Source organism: Portunus trituberculatus, chromosome 33, assembly GCF_017591435.1.
Source record: "Portunus trituberculatus isolate SZX2019 chromosome 33, ASM1759143v1, whole genome shotgun sequence".
Lineage (NCBI taxonomy): Eukaryota > Metazoa > Arthropoda > Malacostraca > Decapoda > Portunidae > Portunus > Portunus trituberculatus.
This window is the reverse complement of record NC_059287.1, coordinates 12,012,989-12,031,370: the sequence shown is the minus strand read 5'-3', so window position 1 is coordinate 12,031,370 and position 18,382 is coordinate 12,012,989. Positions and strand designations below refer to the sequence as shown.

The 18,382-nt window shown below is 38.5% G+C and overlaps 2 protein-coding genes across 2 annotated transcripts in view; one reads left to right on the top strand and one right to left on the bottom strand.

Annotated features, from left to right (window-relative positions):
* The first annotated feature begins 518 nt into the window (after window positions 1-518).
* On the top strand, window positions 519-12,658 carry LOC123512466 (signal recognition particle 9 kDa protein-like). Its single transcript, XM_045268900.1, has 3 exons — window positions 519-755; window positions 7,401-7,469; window positions 12,470-12,658. The coding sequence occupies exons 1-3, from the start codon at window positions 684-686 to the stop codon at window positions 12,563-12,565; spliced, it is 237 nt and encodes a 78-aa protein (XP_045124835.1). The 5' UTR covers window positions 519-683; the 3' UTR covers window positions 12,566-12,658.
* LOC123512463 (lon protease homolog 2, peroxisomal-like) overlaps window positions 10,725-18,382 on the bottom strand; it is a 21,046-nt gene continuing 13,388 nt past the window's right edge. Inside the window, 7 exon segments of the mRNA XM_045268888.1 lie at window positions 10,725-13,253; window positions 13,429-13,539; window positions 15,331-15,522; window positions 15,680-15,892; window positions 16,253-16,449; window positions 16,757-16,861; window positions 17,361-17,469. Coding sequence (XP_045124823.1) covers window positions 13,128-13,253; window positions 13,429-13,539; window positions 15,331-15,522; window positions 15,680-15,892; window positions 16,253-16,449; window positions 16,757-16,861; window positions 17,361-17,469 — 1,053 coding nt within the window. The 3' untranslated portion in view covers window positions 10,725-13,127.

The following is an 18,382-nucleotide window of genomic DNA, read 5'->3' as shown; positions in this document are numbered from 1 at the left end:
AAGATCACATACCTGCTACATCATCTTGTCGACAATTAGTTGAATATAATTAACGATTGATATTCTATTGATCTTACAAGATGCGGTGAAGATAAATTAAGGGACGTCAAAGAGGTGCAGGAAAAGTAAGAATAATGGAGCGTTGGGAAATATGAGAACAATGCATGAGAGACACCGTTCAGAAAACGTGGGATTTGCCCTTTGTATACTTATATTTAGTGCTAAAATTCTATGCCATTTGTAAAATTTTATAGCATGTAGTACCTATTTTGTCTCCCTTTCATTCTTTTCTTCCATATAGCATTCTCAAGAAATGCCATCATAAAGATCTGAAAGGAGAATGTACGAAAATAAATATTTGTCAAATGGAGAGTTATAGGACATACTGTACCTTATTATATTGTCTCTGTTTTATGACTTGAACGACATACACTGCCTATTTTGTCCCTCTTCTTATAGTTGTCTTTCATTTCCTCTTGTAGACGGCAATCCGAGGCTCTGATGGAGGATCACGTCACCTGTAAGTCTGAAAGATCAGGATCAGGCAGGCAGGCCAGCAGGCCAGTCAGTGCCAGCCAGGCGAGTGGTCGAGGGCAAGGTAGCAGGCGCCAGGCGGTTTCTCAGCTGGTGCCACGAGAAGCAGTGTGTATGTGTGAGACCCGCGCCCTCCGTCCACCACCACCATGGTCTACATTGATTCCTTCGACGACTTCGAGAAGGCAGCAGAGCGAGTGTACCTCAACGCTCCTATGAAGGTAACCATCCTGCTGTTTGTGTGTCGAGTCATGTGTCAACAAACTGCATTTTGACAATATGCTGCTGCCTGGCTGACTCACACGTCTCCTAAGCACCAGTGCTATGAACACTGCCTTCCTTCTCACACTGTTTGAACTCTTCAGCAGACCCGTGTTACACTTGTTAAGTTAATCTTGTTTGGCTGATTCCAGAACTAGATTATTTATTCTTTTATTCTTTATTCTTTCATTCTTTATCACAGTATTCAGACACTATTCCTCCTACTAGTGGTGCTAACATCTACAAGGCCTCACCTCTATTCTTGAGGAGACAGACATGAATGTACAAATATGACTAATGCTTAGCAGAATATACTTTATAAAAATATTGTAAAACAAATTTTTCACACACACACACACACACACACACAGACACAGATACACATTGGAGGAACACAGGGAAACATCTTCAACTGTATGGCGGACTACTGAACAGATGGGGAAATGAGGACAATGATAAGAGGCATCCTATCAAGTTGGAGCACAATTACTAATGGCGTTACCGCAGGATTCAGTGTTAGCACAAATTATGTTCCAAGTATATAGTAACAATATGCAAGAGGGTTTGAGTAGCTACATAGATTTGTTTGCAGACTGCAAAACTTTTGAGAGTAACAAGGAACATCAAGGACTACATGGAATTGCAGAAAGATATTGACAAGATCTGGAAATGGAGCCAAGAATGGAAATTAGAATTTAATGCCAGGAAATGCCATGTAATGGAAATGGGTAAAAATAACAGAAGACCCACATGGAAGTACGAAATTGGATAAGAGATTATAACGAAAAGGAGTGAGGAGAAAGACTTGGGAGTGATCATACAAGACACTCTGACTCCAGAAAGACACATTAATGGGTTATTTGGTTCAACATACAAGACATTAAGAAATATTAGGGTGGAGAGTTTTCAGAACTAGTGGTTGTCTCCAGGTGGCAGCACAGTACATGTCCCATTTGCTCTCACAGGAGTAATAAAGAACATACTTGCAGTGTCTTCCTATAAACACAGAGATGCAATAAATCATTATGATATATTTTCCTACATAATTCCTTCTAAGTAGTAACACAGGCAAAAACAATCCCTATTCATGAACAAATGTATACATGTTAATTTTCTTGCAAACTGGCATTGAGGGTTGTTTGGTCATCTCCACATTTCCAAAAGAGTACACCCTTGATCAGCAGTGTATTAATCCAGTCAACAGTAAACATGAAAACAACATGTTTGTGTCACTTAAAAGTCCATACCACACAGATCAACTTGCTAGTACATGGAAACAACAATTTTAATTAAGAATAGGCAACTCGAGTATCCTGGTGAGAGTGTTATTGTCCAACCCAATCTTGGCCGGCCACCTGTTTAACTTAACAAACACATTGTGGGACAAACACTTAATTCCTGTTGTAATGTCCATGCCACTACACTATGAAGAGGAGGAAAACTTTACATATTTCTCTCTCCTCACTCTACAGCTGTCCAGTGATATGCTTATTCTTTGCTCGATTGTTTTGCCGCTTCTTGATCTTCATGAAAGCGATGCTAGAATCCCCACGAAAATAACTATACCCACATAGCATGATGTTGCTGAATAAGCTGGATCATACGATATGGTACAGTCAAAGATTTTACCTTTTCATTGTCCAAATCAATAGATTTTAGACTTGTAGTATGCCGCATTTAAGATAATGATAGCAGTATTACAAGATAATTACAAAAAATATATGTTTTGACTAATTTCTCCCAAAATTATCCATACAGGATAGTTAAAAGTAGATTCAGAATGTTAACAGTATCATAATAATCAATGTTCTATCCATCTGTATGCACCTTGGACTTAATATAGCATTAATTTAGCTCATGTCAGTAAGGGACATGTAGCAGCGGTGACATCTGGTGGATTAGTTCTGAAAACGCCCCATTACATGGATAAGAATATGATGAAAAAGATTATAACCACTATGATAAGACCTATACTGGAATATGTAGCAGTGGTGTTGTCACCATACAAGCAGGACATCAGGAAACTAGAAAGAATCCAAAGGACCACTACAAAGATGGTGCCAGAATTAAAAGATCTTCCCTATGAAGAAAGACTGAAAGAAATGGAACTACCAACTTTGAAGGATAGACGGGAAAGAGATCATCTAATAATGATGAATAAATTAGTAAACTGTATGGAAAAGATAGATAGACAAGACTTGGTATCACTGATGGAAGATGAAGATAGATGAATAAGAGGACACTTGAAGATCATGAAAACTCAGTGTTTGGAGGACATTAAAAAGTTTAGTTTTCCACATAGAATGGTGGACATCTGGAAAGGAATGAGTGAAGAGATTGTAGCAGCAGAAAGTGTGCACAAATTTAAGGAAAAGTTGGATTGAATCCTGTAATATACAACTAGGCAAATACACACACACTCAACTCACACACACACACACACACACACACACACACACACACACACACACACACACACACACACACACACACACCGTATAGTGTAGTGGTTAGCACGCTTGGCTCACAATCGAGAGGCCCGGGTTCGAGTCCCGGCGTGGCGAGGCAAATGGGCAAGTCTCTTAATGTGTGGCCCCTGTTCACCTAGCAGTAAATAGGTACGGGATGTAACTCGAGGGGTTGTGGCCTCGCTTTCCCGGTGTGTGGAGTGTGTTGTGGTCTCAGTCCTACCTGAAGATCGGTCTATGAGCTCTGAGCTCGCTCCGTAATGGGGAAGACTGGCTGGGTGACCAGCAGGTGACCGAGGTGAGGTGAATTACGCACACACACACACACAAGCGAACACACACATACACACTTAACACACAGGTGACCGAGGAGGTGAATTACACACACACACACCTCGTAGTATAGAGGTTAGCACGCTCGACTCACAATTGAGAGGGCCGGGTTCGAGTCCTGGTAAACGGCGAGGCAAATCGGCAAGCCTCTTGATGTGTGGCCCCTGTTCACCTAGCAGTAAATAGGTACGGGATGTAACTCGAGGGGTTGTGGCCTCGCTTTCCCGGTGTGTGGAGTGTATTGTGGTCTCAGTCCTACCCGAAGATCGGTCTATGAGCTCAGAGCTCGCTCTATAATGGGGAAAACTGGCTGGGTGACCAGGAGGCGACCGAGGTGAATTACACACACACACACACACACACACACACACACACACACACACACACACACACACACACACACACACACACACTCACTGTACAGATATATACTAGTATAAATAACCATACATATTGCACATGAATAGTTATTTGGTTACACAGTGTAGCATTCAGTAAGTCATAGTTGATATATCATAGACATCTCTTAATAAAAGTGTTTTAAACTTTTTTCTAAAAACTACAATGCTATTGGTGGCCTTAACCAGCACTGGAAGCCCATTATACAGTCTTGGAGCACACACTTGAAAGGTTCTGAAACCAATATCTGAGTTACATCTGGTAATATTTAGCCAGTACTCATCTACTGCTTGCCTTGCTGCTACATTGGTACTAACCTCAAAGAGATGCAGTAATTGTCTTAGATAAATGAGCTTTCTAATAGTCATGACTTAGTAAGTCAGTACACAGATTTTATAAACAATTCAAGCTTTTATCGGAAACCCGCATAGATCAATAAGTACAGGTGTTATTGCAAGGTGACACATGTTTTATTATCCTTATTCATTATTAATTGTAATTTTTTTTAGTTGATAGTTTGGCAAGTTATAATATAAGGAGTTGCAGTAGTCCAACATTGTCATTACAATGGTACCTTGAGATACGAGCTGCCTGAGATAGGAGTTTTGTGAGTTACGAGCCATGATTTGATAATTATTTTTTGTTTTGAGATACGAGCAAAATTTTGAGATACAAGTCATGCTTGGGGATGTTGCCGCTATAGTCCTACCATCCTAAATTAAAGGCTAGGGTGGGGTCAGGTAGCAGGACGCACCTGTTTACAGCATTGTCATATTTCCGCAAGAAGTTGCTATGACTACTATTCTTTCTCCTGTTTTTCCTCCTCCCCATATCTGCCTCTCACTGCCTCCCTCCCTCTCTCTCTCTCTCTCTCTCTCTCTCTCTCTCTCTCTTCTCTTTCTCTTTATATTTCTTTGCCTCCTTGATAATACTTTTCATGTTATTGTGTCCATATTATTTCCACACCAGCCAATAGGGTAAAAATCTCGGCTCGTTTTTTTTAAAAGGTTTCCCCGATAGGCTTAAATCCTCACCCTGGGTCACTCAGGAGGACGTGACCCGGCCTCATTCAGTCACCCTGAGTGTTGCTGCTCGGGGTAAGTTTCAAAACATTTATATAAATAGAGAAACCAATGTATTTTCTATTATCATACTATCAGGTAATATCTTATATAAGCATAATTGTTACATTACCTATCCACCTTACAACTCCAGTGAGTTGATAAAGTACACAAAGATTTTAAAGCAACACTGTCAAATATTTATGCCACACTTCTTCTGCCTCATGTGAATACCTTATGGCTAATAAGTTTGTTTTTCTTTGATATATCATATTGGGTTTATCAAACATTAATTAATATGAATTTACCTTGCTTGTGATGTTTTTTATATGTATCACAAATGTTATTCATCGCTGGTTTGGGAAACATGGCAATGCTGTACAGAGGTCCAACTGTGCCCTTGACCCCACCCTGACCTTTAATTTAGGATGGTTTACCTATAGTTGGCAGCTTGGTGCATCATTCCAATCTCAGTTGAGCTAGTGTCTACATGTTTCCCACAGATCTCATGCATTGTGATTGTTCTTTCATCATTTTCACACTATTTATTTTATTTTTTTTTTTTTTATTTTTATTTATTTATTTATTATTTCTTTTCCAAAAGAAAGTACAGTTTTAATCTATGTGTAATGTTTACGTGTGAATGGTGCTTGTGTTGGCTGCATAATGGTTCAGTATAGCTTCGCTTCCTTATTTTTCAGTGATTTCCATCCACACCTTCGCAAAAACCTATTGTATACAATATATCGTATGATTAGTATAAAGTGATGTCACCAACCCTCTTGATACAGCTGACTCAGGATTCCTCCTAAGCCAGGTTTTTGTATCAGTTGCAGTGCAAGGAAATTTTCATTGTGTGGGATGAGGGGGGAGCTGTGATAAAATGTGGATGGGCTTCACAAAATGTCATCAGTATGAAGTATTGATAGTAAAATTGCTATGTATAAATACTAAGGTACATTTCAGACACCTGTACTCTTTAAAAATGCAGTGTTAATGTGTAAATTTTTTTACCTCATTTAAAATTCTGCCTAAGGAAATATATAAAAAACAAAAAATCCAGAATAATGTTTATTCCACATTTATTACCTTTAAGGCAAAAGCCACTCTATCAAAAGAAATAAGATATATTGACACATGTAAGTGCATAGTTCACATAGCAGAAAAGAATGATTCTATATGAAGTTAACCCCTTCCCAGCAGCAGGGCAGATGAGTGTACTACTACCAAATAAAAAAAAATTGTCTATATATAGACTCTACCAACTTTTGTCCATATGTCTATACATAGTTTCCCCCTGTAAATGGGCATTCCAGATTGACATCTATGTATAGACTGCCACAAAACTGAGCGAACAAGTGAGTCTATTTATTCTTCCTATTTTCACATATACTTGCTTTGTACCTATTCATTTTCAGGCAATGCTGCTGGCATGTGGTACAGTTCTTTCTCCTTGACATGATAGATTCATAATAGAACAAAGTAGAAAAATACAAATATCTCCAATATTACCTTGTGTGTAGCATATCCACCACCGACAGTGCACAAGCGGTGACCAGCTTTGGGAGGCAATGTTAGCCAGTGTTTGGGTATTTCAGATGCTAAATAATGGTTTATTTTATGAATATAGTTACTTGTAAGGAATTGTCCATATATAGACCATGCTACAACTTAGTGAGGTACAATCAGAACAAACGTCTATATATAGATGATCCGACAAAAAGTCCCAATTTTAAAACGTATATATGTATACAGTATATGGAAAAGAAGTTAGAACGTAGCAAATGCTCAAGAACTTTAAATCAAAATGTTTTTTTTTAAACTGTGTGCCTGTTCTGTTGACTGGCAGTAAATGTGTCTATAATAGCATGAAAGTTGAGCTGTTTGGCCCTCTTAGAATTAGCAATTAGCAGCCCCCTTGGCACTGCCACTGTTTGTTATTTACCATAAAGTGAGTACCTGTGGGAAATTAAACATTTCATGCCATGTTGGGAAATAAATTTCAAAATAAGTTAGCAAAGAATTTTGAGGTGCTGGAACCATCATCTATTTTTCCACTTCTATCAAATACCTTAGCAGGATGAATGGTAGCCATTGAGTTACAGCATCTTGTTCTGTTTAATTTCTATATTTCATTTGTTTGTAAATGTAATTGTTCAATTACAGGAGAAATAGAAACAAACCTACAAAGATATTTGAGATTTTTGTAGAGAGAAAATCAGTTATTCCATTTACTTTATTAGTATGTAATAAAGAGAAAATTGGTCATTCCCGTCTTCATTAGCATGTAACTTATATTATGTATTTATCATAAGGTGTTTACTCAAATCTGCTATTCTTACAGACGAGATGTGTGATGAAGTATGACCATGTCAACAGTTGCCTCAAGGTCAAGGTTACCGACAATGTGGTGGTAAGTGTTGCCTTCCTGTTTGTATGTCAACTCCATCCAATATCTCCTGCCTGCTGACAGGGCTAAGTTGTTTGTCTTGTCTCTGCAGCTTTATTTATTTATTTTTTTATGAAAGAGAGGAGGACTGGCCAAGAGCAACAAAACTAAAGGAAAAAAAAAAGCCCACCCAGTTGCTAGTCTCCTTACACAGCCGATAGAATTAGCCGAAGGATAGGGACAAGTGTCTTGAAACCTCCCTCTTGAATGAAGTCAAGTCATATGAAGTTGGAAATACAGACACGGAGTTCCAGAGTTTACCAGAAAAAAGTATGAATGATTGAGAGTACTGGTTAACTCTTGCATTAGAGCTGGACAGAATAGGGGTGAGAGGAAAAAGAAAGCCTTTGTGCAGTGAGGCTGCAGGAGGAGGGGAGGCATGCATTTAGCAAGATTAGTAGAGCAGTTAGCATAAAAATAGCAATAAAAGATAGCAAGAGATGCAACATTCTGGCAGTGAGAAAGAGGCTGAAGACAGTTAGAAGAGAGGAATTGATGAGATTAAAAGTTTTTGATTCCACCGTATCTAGTAAAGCAGTGTCAGTGGAACCCCTCCAAATGTGTGAAGAGTACTCCATACAGGGACGGATAAGGCCCTTGTACAGAGTTAGCAGTTGGGGAGGTGAGAAAAACTGATGGAGATACCTTAGAATACCTAACTTCATAGAAGCTGTTTTAGCAAGAGATGAGATGTGAAGTTTCCAGTTTAGATTATGAGTAAAGGATAGGCTGAGGATATTCATTGTAGAAAAGAGGACAGTTGAGTGTCATTGAAGAAGAGGAGATAGTTGTCTGGAAGGTTGTGTCGAGTTGATAGGAGGAGGAATTGAGTTTTTGAGGCATTGAAAACTACTAAGTTTTCTCTGCCCTAATCAGAAATTTTAGAAAGATCAGAAGTTAGACGTTCTGTTGACTTCCTGAAGGGTTGGTCGTCTCTGAAAAGACGTGGAAAAGTGTAGGGTGGTATCATCAGCATAGGGCAAGAAGTTTGGTTTAAATCATTAATAAATAATAGGAAGAGAGTGGGTGACAGGACAGAACTCTGAGGAACACCATTGTGGATAGATTTGGGAGAACAGTGGCTGTATACCACAGCAGCAATAGAATGGTGGGAGAGAAGGATAAAGCCATAAGAGGCTAGTTTTGATATCAAAGCTTTGTGCCATACTCTATGAAAAGCTTTTGATACGTCTAACACGTCTGCAAGTTTCACCAAAATCTCTAAAAGAGGATGACCAAGACTGAGTAAGAAAAGCCAGATCACCCGTAGAGTGGCCCTGACGGAAGCCATACTGGCGATCAGATAGAAGATTGTAAAGTGACAGATATTAAGAACCTTCCTATTGAGAATAGATTTAAAAACTTTAGACAATCAAGAAAGTAAAGCTATAGGACAGTAGTTTGAGGGATTAGAATGGTCACCCTTTTTAGGAACAGGTTGAATGTAGGCAAACATCCAGCAAGAGGGAAAGGTAGAAGTCGATAGACAGAGTGAAGAGTTTTGTCAAGCAAAGTGCAAACACGGAAGCAGAGTTTTTGAGAATGATAGGAGGGATCCTATGAGCTTGGGATAAAAAGTTGCTCTCTTATTCAGATCATGTGACGTGAATACACAGCGATGATTGGCTGCTGGCTCCTCCTCCTCATGATCATCATCTCTCTCCCCCTCCACCTCTTCCTCCCCCCCTCATCTAAACATTTGTTGGTGTGTAGTTGGGATATGGGTAGTACTACTACTACTACGGGTGCACAATAATGACTTTCCAAATGCGCTATAACTGAATTTTGCAGATTTCCATAAGTGCGCGATAATGCATAAACGCAATAACGGAAGGGCACGATAATGTTGGGTTAGGTGTACTAAACTTCAACATTTTGACACCTTGCTAAAACAACATTAGCAGTTTTAATGAAACTGCATTTTGAACTTTTTTTTAATTGATTTGGCATCCTTGGTGTAATTCATTCGATTGCAGCTCAATACAGCAGCTCTCACAGAGTTCAACAGTTTTTAAAAAGATAAAGAGTTTGTTCTGGGTTTAGGATATTTTAATAACTAAAACTGAAGTATTAATTTTATTGCTATGAAGATGGACTATATGTGTACCACAGATAAGCAGAATTACCAAAACAAAATTTATTTCTGTTATTTAACTTTACAAGTGTAGATTATATTTGAAAATTATAAAGCTTTCATGAAAGTTTTAACTATTAAAACTACTATTAAAAGAAAAGAAATTTCTTCCTTGTTTTAATTTAACTATTTGCTATTCAGTAGTATGTAGTACGTACATATATTGAATATACTAAACTTTGTGATGGCACATTATATAAGAACTTAAAGGCTGGTTCTGGTGTGTTTTTCGAGCATGGTGACACTCCACTAGAATATTTTGTCTTAACATTTAAAGTAAAATACAACAGTGCAGCTTTAGTTAAGACGAAATATTTTGTAAAGAATATTTCAAGTGATTCTGATGCTAAACTAACAAAATCATCACCCACTGGCTTGCAGACTAAACACTCAGGAACATTAGGATATGTGGGAAAAAATGTATATATTTGATTTCAATTTAAGTTAAAACTTAACAAAACAGTTTTAGGTAAGGCAAAATATTCCAGTGCAGTGTCACCAGGCTGGATGAAACTTGAACTAGTACTTGTACTTAACATTTAAAGTAAAATACAACAGTGCAGCTTTAGTTAAGTACAAGTACTAGTTCAAGTTTCATCCAGCCTGGTGACACTGCACTGGAATATTTTGCCTTACCTAAAACTGTTTTGTTAGGTTTTAACTTAAATTGAAATCAAATATACAGTATACATTTTTTCCCCCATATCCTAATGTTCCTGAGTGTTTAGTCTGCAAGCCAGTGGGTGATGATTCTGTTAGTTTAGCATCAGAATAACTTGAAATATTCTTCACAAAATCATGGGTTAAAGATGGCAGAGAAGAAATGTCTGCAACTGTTTTCTAATAATTGTGTCAGTTTACTAATGTTAATAATGTATTGCTGTCTTATAACTCTACCTGTTAGAGTTAAAATCCTATAGATAACAAGAAAAACATGATCAAACTGGCATAATTTTAACTCAAGTACACACACATAGCAGTAGGCTACAGTGTGTCTGTGTGCTGACTCTGAGGTGAGGGGATTAGCGGGGCCCAGAGTCCACTACCAACCTTTCTCATGCAGACAAGGTAGTAGTAGTGATTCATTACCGAAGAATATATTTTATTAATACACACCAAGGACTCAATACACTTTTATACTAAATAATTTGGCATTCTCAATGAATTTTTTTTTTTGCTATAAAACATCCAAATTATGTTGAACAGAATAACTTACTGAGCAAGATACACATTTTTTTTTTTTTTTTTTTGTATCAGCAGAAAATAGGCCAATACTGATGCATTGGTACATCTCTAGTCTCTTCTGTCAAATCATGCAGTAAAATCTATATAAACATAATCATTGTCTTGGCATGAACTTGTAATTGGCTGATTTGCTGCTAGCCTCACTCACCCCCCTTTCCTCCCCACCAAGGCTGGCAAGATGTTACATAGTATATTTTATTTGTCATGAATTACAGCCATGCTAACATTGACACTGTAATGTTTGTTGGTAAATCACCTCTCCATCAATACAAATTGTCTCAAAGCTTACAGAAATGATAATGTGTGATGAAATTGTGAATTATTCAGTCATTACTTCTACAAGTTAGGGGTATTACAGTATTCTGTACTGAGATGACTTGTACTGACAAATAGATAATTTACCAATAATTAATGACAAATAAAATAATAGCCTAAGTGACACCTTGCCTGCCTGGGCTAGGACGGAAAAGAGTGAGACTGGCAGTGAATTAGTTGATTAGTTTCATACCAAGACAGTAACATTGAATACATTTAAATTTTACTGCATGATTTTGACAAAACAAAAAATGAAATAAATGAAAAATGTCACTTATAGTAAGGTGGAATATGTTCATATTGGGTTTCTCTGACATAATACAGTTTTCTGGCACAGCAATTGTTATATCTTGTCACTTGCCACACTCAATTTCATCCCACTGTTAGACAATCTCTAAATAGATGCATATAGTATATTTTTTACTGCCTCTAGCAGTATCCCTGCTCATAATATATATTGTATTTTTTCTGTAAAACAAGATAAACAGCTGTTACATAAAGATTCTCTTTATATGTACATTAACTGATGAATACATACTGACAAGCTTTAGAGTATCTTAATAATCTTGAGGTGTGACCTACACAAGTGGATAAATATGGAGTAACCAATTCCTGGAATGCGTAATACATACTGTGAATTTACCGAGACGTACAACTTATGAAATACATATTCATACTGTCTGAATATTCAGTGCAGCTTTAGACAGTCAGATGCCTTAATGAGAGCATAATAAGATAGCATTAGTGGATGTGCCTTTTTAACTTCAGGACTTGGAATTTGAATTTAATGTTGGTAAATTTATCAAAATTCTGATGAATCTGGATTGTAATTTGTAATGGTGAGGTTTTGATAGATTTGTTTCACTCTCAGCTCTTTCTGTAACAGCATTAACTCCTTCAATACTGGGAGACATTTTTACCTATTTGTGTACAATTTGGCCATTTTATTGACATTAGAAGGGATTTATGGAGGTCAGAAGATTAATGGCAACAGTCTTCACTATTTAAATTGCCCACATAAGTTTCTGAATCTGTATAAAATCACCAAATAGTAACCAGAATGGATGTGAAAAGGCATCATGGTACTGAAGGGGTTAAGTCAATTCACACACTAGATTAAATGTAGTAGTAATGCATACCTGATTTCTGGAATTTTATATATGATGCTATGAATTCCAGAAACTGCCATAAGTTTTTTAATATTGCTTTGTAACCTCATTATAAATGTCATAGGTTACAAACTTATCATATTATTCTTTGTTCATTGCAGTGCCTGCAGTACAAGACAGACAGCCAACAGGAACTCAAAAAATTGGAGAAGCTCATAAGTAACCTGATGAAACATATGGCCTCTGGAGAGAGATAACAATCTTCCTGCCTTTGCTTTCTTCCCTTCATTATGTTCCTTCTTAATAAAAGTACTCTGTTACATTAATAAAATCTCTCAATAGCTTTTGTATTCCTTGTTTCATTCTCATTAATCACTCATTCTCTCCCTCACACATTAGATTCTACATGCAAGTAGAGTTATTTCATACTAGCTTATATCTAATTTCTATTTACATAGGCACTCCATCCTACTCCTACTTACCTCTTTTCAATCTTTGATCCACCTACTGTTTCTTACACTTCCATCTACTAACTTTCTTTTTACCTTAAAATCTTTTTCATCTATTTGAAAAAACTCAAATCTCTTTCACTCAAATTTCAAAGTGAAAGGTAACAAACCAGAAGCCATTCCCAAACTTCTCCCGCACAAAGACACACAACACTATTCCTGACTATGTTGCCTCTAATGGATATATATACTCCTATCCTATCACAGCTATATCACCTTAACTAAATGCTACTTTAGAAACACATCATTGAGCACCATAGGTTTGCACACGAAATTACAGTCTCGCTGACTATCAGGGACTTATGGACCACTACAGTTTACTTCGTAGGGTTTTCATCACAGCCTCATCTTCAGGAACAATGTCAGGAAAGCCGTCTTCAAAGGCTGCTGTAAGCACCTCCCCTGCAGTGTTCACCAGCACCACTTCTATCTCATTCTGCAGGAAAACATAGCAACTTAATTAAGGAGTTGCAGAATTGTTAAGTTTATTTTTCACCACAGTTGTGTAGTATTATCATAAATAAACCAATAAAAACTGAAAGGTATAGTGTTTTCATCTATGATAATAAAATAAGCAGAAACCCAAAGAAGTTATGATTTGTTGGCTTTACCAAGATGGAGTTTGGAATGTCGATCAAGTCCTTCTTGTTGGCAGCGGGAAGGATGACAGTGGTAAGTCCTGCTCGGTGGGCAGCCAACAGCTTTTCCTTAATGCCACCAACCTGAAACATTTTTCTTTGTCATAGCAATTATATGAATGGCAAATTACATTATTCCTTCCCATACATATCGCAATTATATGAATGGCAAATTGCATTATTCCTTCCCATACATATCACAATGCCATATCTCTACCCCTCCATTTTATGCAATCCTTATGGAAACTGTCTAACTACCTTTCATTTTTCAAGTGAAGTGCCTCACTTGTCAAAACTGGGCATATTCATATAAAAATATAATAATGAAGTGGGGAGAAGTAGTTAGTGGGATGCCACAGGGCTCAGTTATAGGGCCATTATTATTTCTAATATACATCAACGACTTAGATAGTGGAATTAATAGTGATATTAGTAAATTTGCGAACAACACAAAGATAGGTAGATTTATTAGGTTTGATTCGGATGCCAAGGCTTTGCAGGCAGACTTGGATAGGATGAAAGAATGGACAGATAGATGGCAAATGCAGTTCAATATTAGCAAGTGCAGGGTACTGAGCGTAGGTAGAGATAATCCAAGCAACAGGTACACAATAGATAACGTGGCACTAGGAAGTTCCAAGTATGAGAAAGATTTAGGAGTCATAGTTAGCTCTGATCTCAGTACAAGGAAGCAATACATTGAGACCAGAAATAAGGCAAATAGAGTATTAGGATTAATTTTTAGAAGTGTTAAAAGCAGGAGTCCTGAAGTAATACTAAAATTATACTTGGCGCTGGTCAGGCCACATCTTGACTGCGGTAGAATTCTGGTCCCCACACTTCAGGAAGGACATAGCTGTGTTGGGATCAGTGCAAAGGAGGATGACTAAAAAGATACAGGGAATGAGGGATATTCCCTATGAAGAGAGACTGTAAAAACTTATTTGCATTCCTTAGAGAGATGTAGGTTAAGAGGAGACCTGATAGAAGTATTTAACCCCTTCGCGCTGGATGTTAAAAAAGCCCGCCTGTATGACATACGGGTGGTAGTGCCCAGCTGGAAACTCGTGCAAGCTTGTCATACTTGTCTTTGTGTATTATGCTGCTATTTTTTAGTCACTATATCGCCTTCGAAGAGGAAAGTGGACGCTTCTCTCTTCGGAGAGAGAGAGAGAGAGAGAGAGATGGGAAGAGTCTATGCCATTGGGTAATTTTAGACACATGTAGCTTATCTTTAGTGATTGATGCAGACAAGGATGGTGGGAGGAGCACTAGGATTTCAAGGACAGCATACGGCGTGTGTAGTTGGTATCCAACACACTATACGGGACAACTGAACTGAAGAAAGCTCAGAAAAGAAATATGACGTCTACGTAGGCGTCACCGTATTTGCTACTGGGGCTTCATGACGCCCACATAGGCGTCACCGTATTGAAGGGGTTAAGTGGTATAAGCGGGGACAGAACCAGAAATAATGGATTTAAACTTGAAAAATTCAGGTTTAGGAAAGAAATGAGAAGAAACTGGTTTTCAAACTGAGTGGTTGATGAGTGGAACAGTCTCAGTGGTCATGTAGTCAGGGCTGAGTCAATAGGGAACTTTAAAAGAAGGTTAGATAAGTTCATGGATGAGGATGATAGATGGAATTAGGTAGCTTAAGCACGCTGGTACTGCCTCGTATAGGTGTGGTGGCATCTTGCAGCTTCCCTCTTTTCTTATGTTCTTATGTAAGACTACACATGCCTTACCAGGTAACAAATTTTCAATGGAAATTTGTAGTGTCTAAACATCAGTGATGGTATTTTAAGAGCTGAAGCTGACCTTACAAGTGATGGCATGCTTCTGATAACATAATACATATGAGAGACAACACACCGGCAACACCACCCCATTCAAGGTGATCTCCCCCGTCATGGCCACATCAGGACGCACACATCGACTGGACAGGAGGGACACCAGCACGGTGAGGATGGTGACCCCGGCAGAGGGACCATCCTTGCTGATGGCACCAGCTGGGAAGTGCATGTGGATCTCCTCATCTTTCATGAAGTCTTTCTCTAACTGCAACTGTGAGTAAGAATACTGCATGTTAGTCAGTAGAAGCAATGAAAGCACTGCAAGCTAGTTATCTGCCACAAAAATCCTGCATAAAACAAACTCATCATGTGTAAGGCAATTAATTGATAACAGTCTTCAATTATAAGACATTTAATCTACATTTTACCAAATAAGCATGCTGCCGGACCCACGAGAGGGCAATCTTGGCTGACTCTTGCATGATAGAGCCTAGCTGGCCTGTGAGTGTGAGGCCCGAGTCTCCAGGTGAACGAGAGGCCTCTACTACCATCACCTCCCCTCCTACAGGTGTCCAGGCCAGGCCCACCGCCACACCAGGAACACTCACCCTGCCAGCCAGCCCACTTTGGAATATTGGAGGCTGAAACATACAGAATCTTTGTCAGACTTCCATTAAACAGTGTTTATTCATAAGCTTTGCCCATAATGAAGCAAAAAAGAACTGCTAAAGAAATTAAATGTGGAATTAGAGCTGTTAATTCAATGTGCAGTTTCTCGTTAATTATGATTTATTCATGAAAGTCAATACTTTTTTAAGATGCTCAGTCACCATCACTACTGTTTCCACACACAAATACATACATCAATTCTAGCTTATTTTACTGTTATCAATAACAAACAAATGACAAGATAATCATGGAATGAGAGAACAGGAGCATGCTAGTACAAGCATTAATGGGTGTAGGCATCTTGAGGTAACAAATAAACAAAGACACTCTACCCCAAGAATTTTATGTATCATCTTCTGGTCCACCACAATGGGGAGCTCCAGATGTTCCCGCAGCTGTGTGGTGCTCCAGTGCTGTGGCAATGGTTGTTCCTTAGCCTGACCTTCTGCTCTCACCACCTCCTTGGCATCATCATTCACACTGGCTTGTTCTCCTACCACTTCCATGTCTTGCGGGGTCTTGGGTTCACCTAGAGAATGGTTATGTTACTAAAATGCGCAACGCTGCTAAACACTGTTTCTTTTCCAGTGAAGATTATGAGAGAGAGAGAGAGAGAGAGAGAGAGAGAGAGAGAGAGAGAGAGAGAGAGAGAGAGAGAGAGAGAGAGAGAGAGAGAGAGAGAGAGAGAGAGAGAGAGAGATTTTACTATTTTCTTTCCTACCCAAAATCTACACACTATAATTTTGTTGCCTTCATATTTTCATTTTCAAAATAGACATGCTTTGGCAATGTCATCCTCTTCTCTGTATGCTGTGAACAGAACAACATGGGTTTACCTTTATCTGGGGTTGACTCTGCCACCTGCACAGCCACCGCCCGGCACAGTGCTCCAATCTTGCGTTCCAGGGTCCTCACACCAGCCTCTCGGGTGTACTCTCCAACTGAGAGATGATGGTGCACAGGACTCAATATATACTTGCCTGATACTCATCTTCTCAATCATCATTACTCTTTCACACAAATGCAAGTTCCTACTCATTTATTTCAAACTTATAAAATTTTCATGATCTGAATTCCTACAGCTTATTCTTACATTTCAATTTTTTCAAATATTTCATAATTTGCATTACTATATTCAGTTTTTAATGTAACACTGCTCTTCATATTATGAGTCTTAATAATATCCTCTAATCATAAACATTGGTAATGACACCTTGGTAAAGAGAACAATCCAAAAAGACTATGCCTCATTTGCTTCCCTTGGTAAATGCATAGAAACATTTGAAAATTCATCTGAAAGTAGGTAAACTTTCCATAAGAACCTCAGTAGGGACAGAATCACCAAACATGATAACAAACCAAGAAACCACAATAACTGTCACATCTCAATACACTTCACACTGCTGGCCCTATAACCAAATGTGGACCAATGGCACTCACTTATGGTGGCAATGGCTTCCTTGGGCATGGTGAGAATGTCACTGCTCAGTCCATGTTCCTGCAGCTGCTTGGGAAGGAGGTGAAGATGTCCTATCATCACTTTCTCCTCCTGCAGGATAGGACACAATTCACAACCAACAGTTCAGTTATGCTGAAACTCTTCTTTCCATTCAGTTAGCAACTGAAAATAGTTTTGAATATTTGTCCATGAATCTAATACAGGCAAACCCCGTTTAACGAAGGTTCACACAACGAAATTTCGCTACAACGAAGGTTTCATTTTACTACCATCTGCTCGTTTAACGAACACCAAACTCGCTTTAACGAAGTTTTATCCAGGTAATTTTTTCCAAATTTGAAAGCCCCACCATATCACGCAAGCTGACAGGCTTTTGAATACACCAGGAGCTGCTGGTACTAAGGCCTGCCTCAGGAAAAATCCTCGGACACCTATAGAATAAAGATCAAGATCAAGATCAAGCCTCTCATGGACAACACACGCAACACTCACTCCCCAGTCAAAACATAACAGCGTCAGCAGCAGCTTGTCTTCCCTAGCTCAACTTACCACCAAAATGCCCTGCAATTGGCCCAGTGTTTGTAAGAAGACCAGGAAGTCTCTTACTCTCCAAATGAAGCTAGATATTATTCACAGACACGAGAGGCCAGAAAACTACAGCAGTGCTGGCCACCATCTTGACTCCATATTATACTGTCTCTATTTTCAAGTCAGCAGACTCTATTAAGAAGGCTGGTGAGACCGTATCTTCCTTGCAAGCTAAAAGAACCACCTGAACTCGTGACTCTACAATGGATAAAATGGAAAGCCTTGTGGAAATGTGGTACATAAGTTTTGTATGCAGTACAATGATGCGCACTTTGTTTACATTCCACAGGTTGCCGGTTAGTGTCTTTCCCATTTCACTCTTCCTCCCTTCATAAAGTTAAGATCAAAAACATTATAAAGTTACATACATACATACATTAGTGTACATTATAATGACTTAAATTAAACTACCTAA

Coding starts and splice junctions, on each gene's coding strand:
- LOC123512466 (XM_045268900.1), top strand. CDS start 684: ATGGTCTACATTGATTCCTTCGACGACTTCGAGAAGGCAGCAGAGCGA. Junction 756..7,400: donor ACCTCAACGCTCCTATGAAG/GTAACCATCCTG, acceptor CTATTCTTACAG/ACGAGATGTGTGATGAAGTA. Junction 7,470..12,469: donor AGGTTACCGACAATGTGGTG/GTAAGTGTTGCC, acceptor TGTTCATTGCAG/TGCCTGCAGTACAAGACAGA.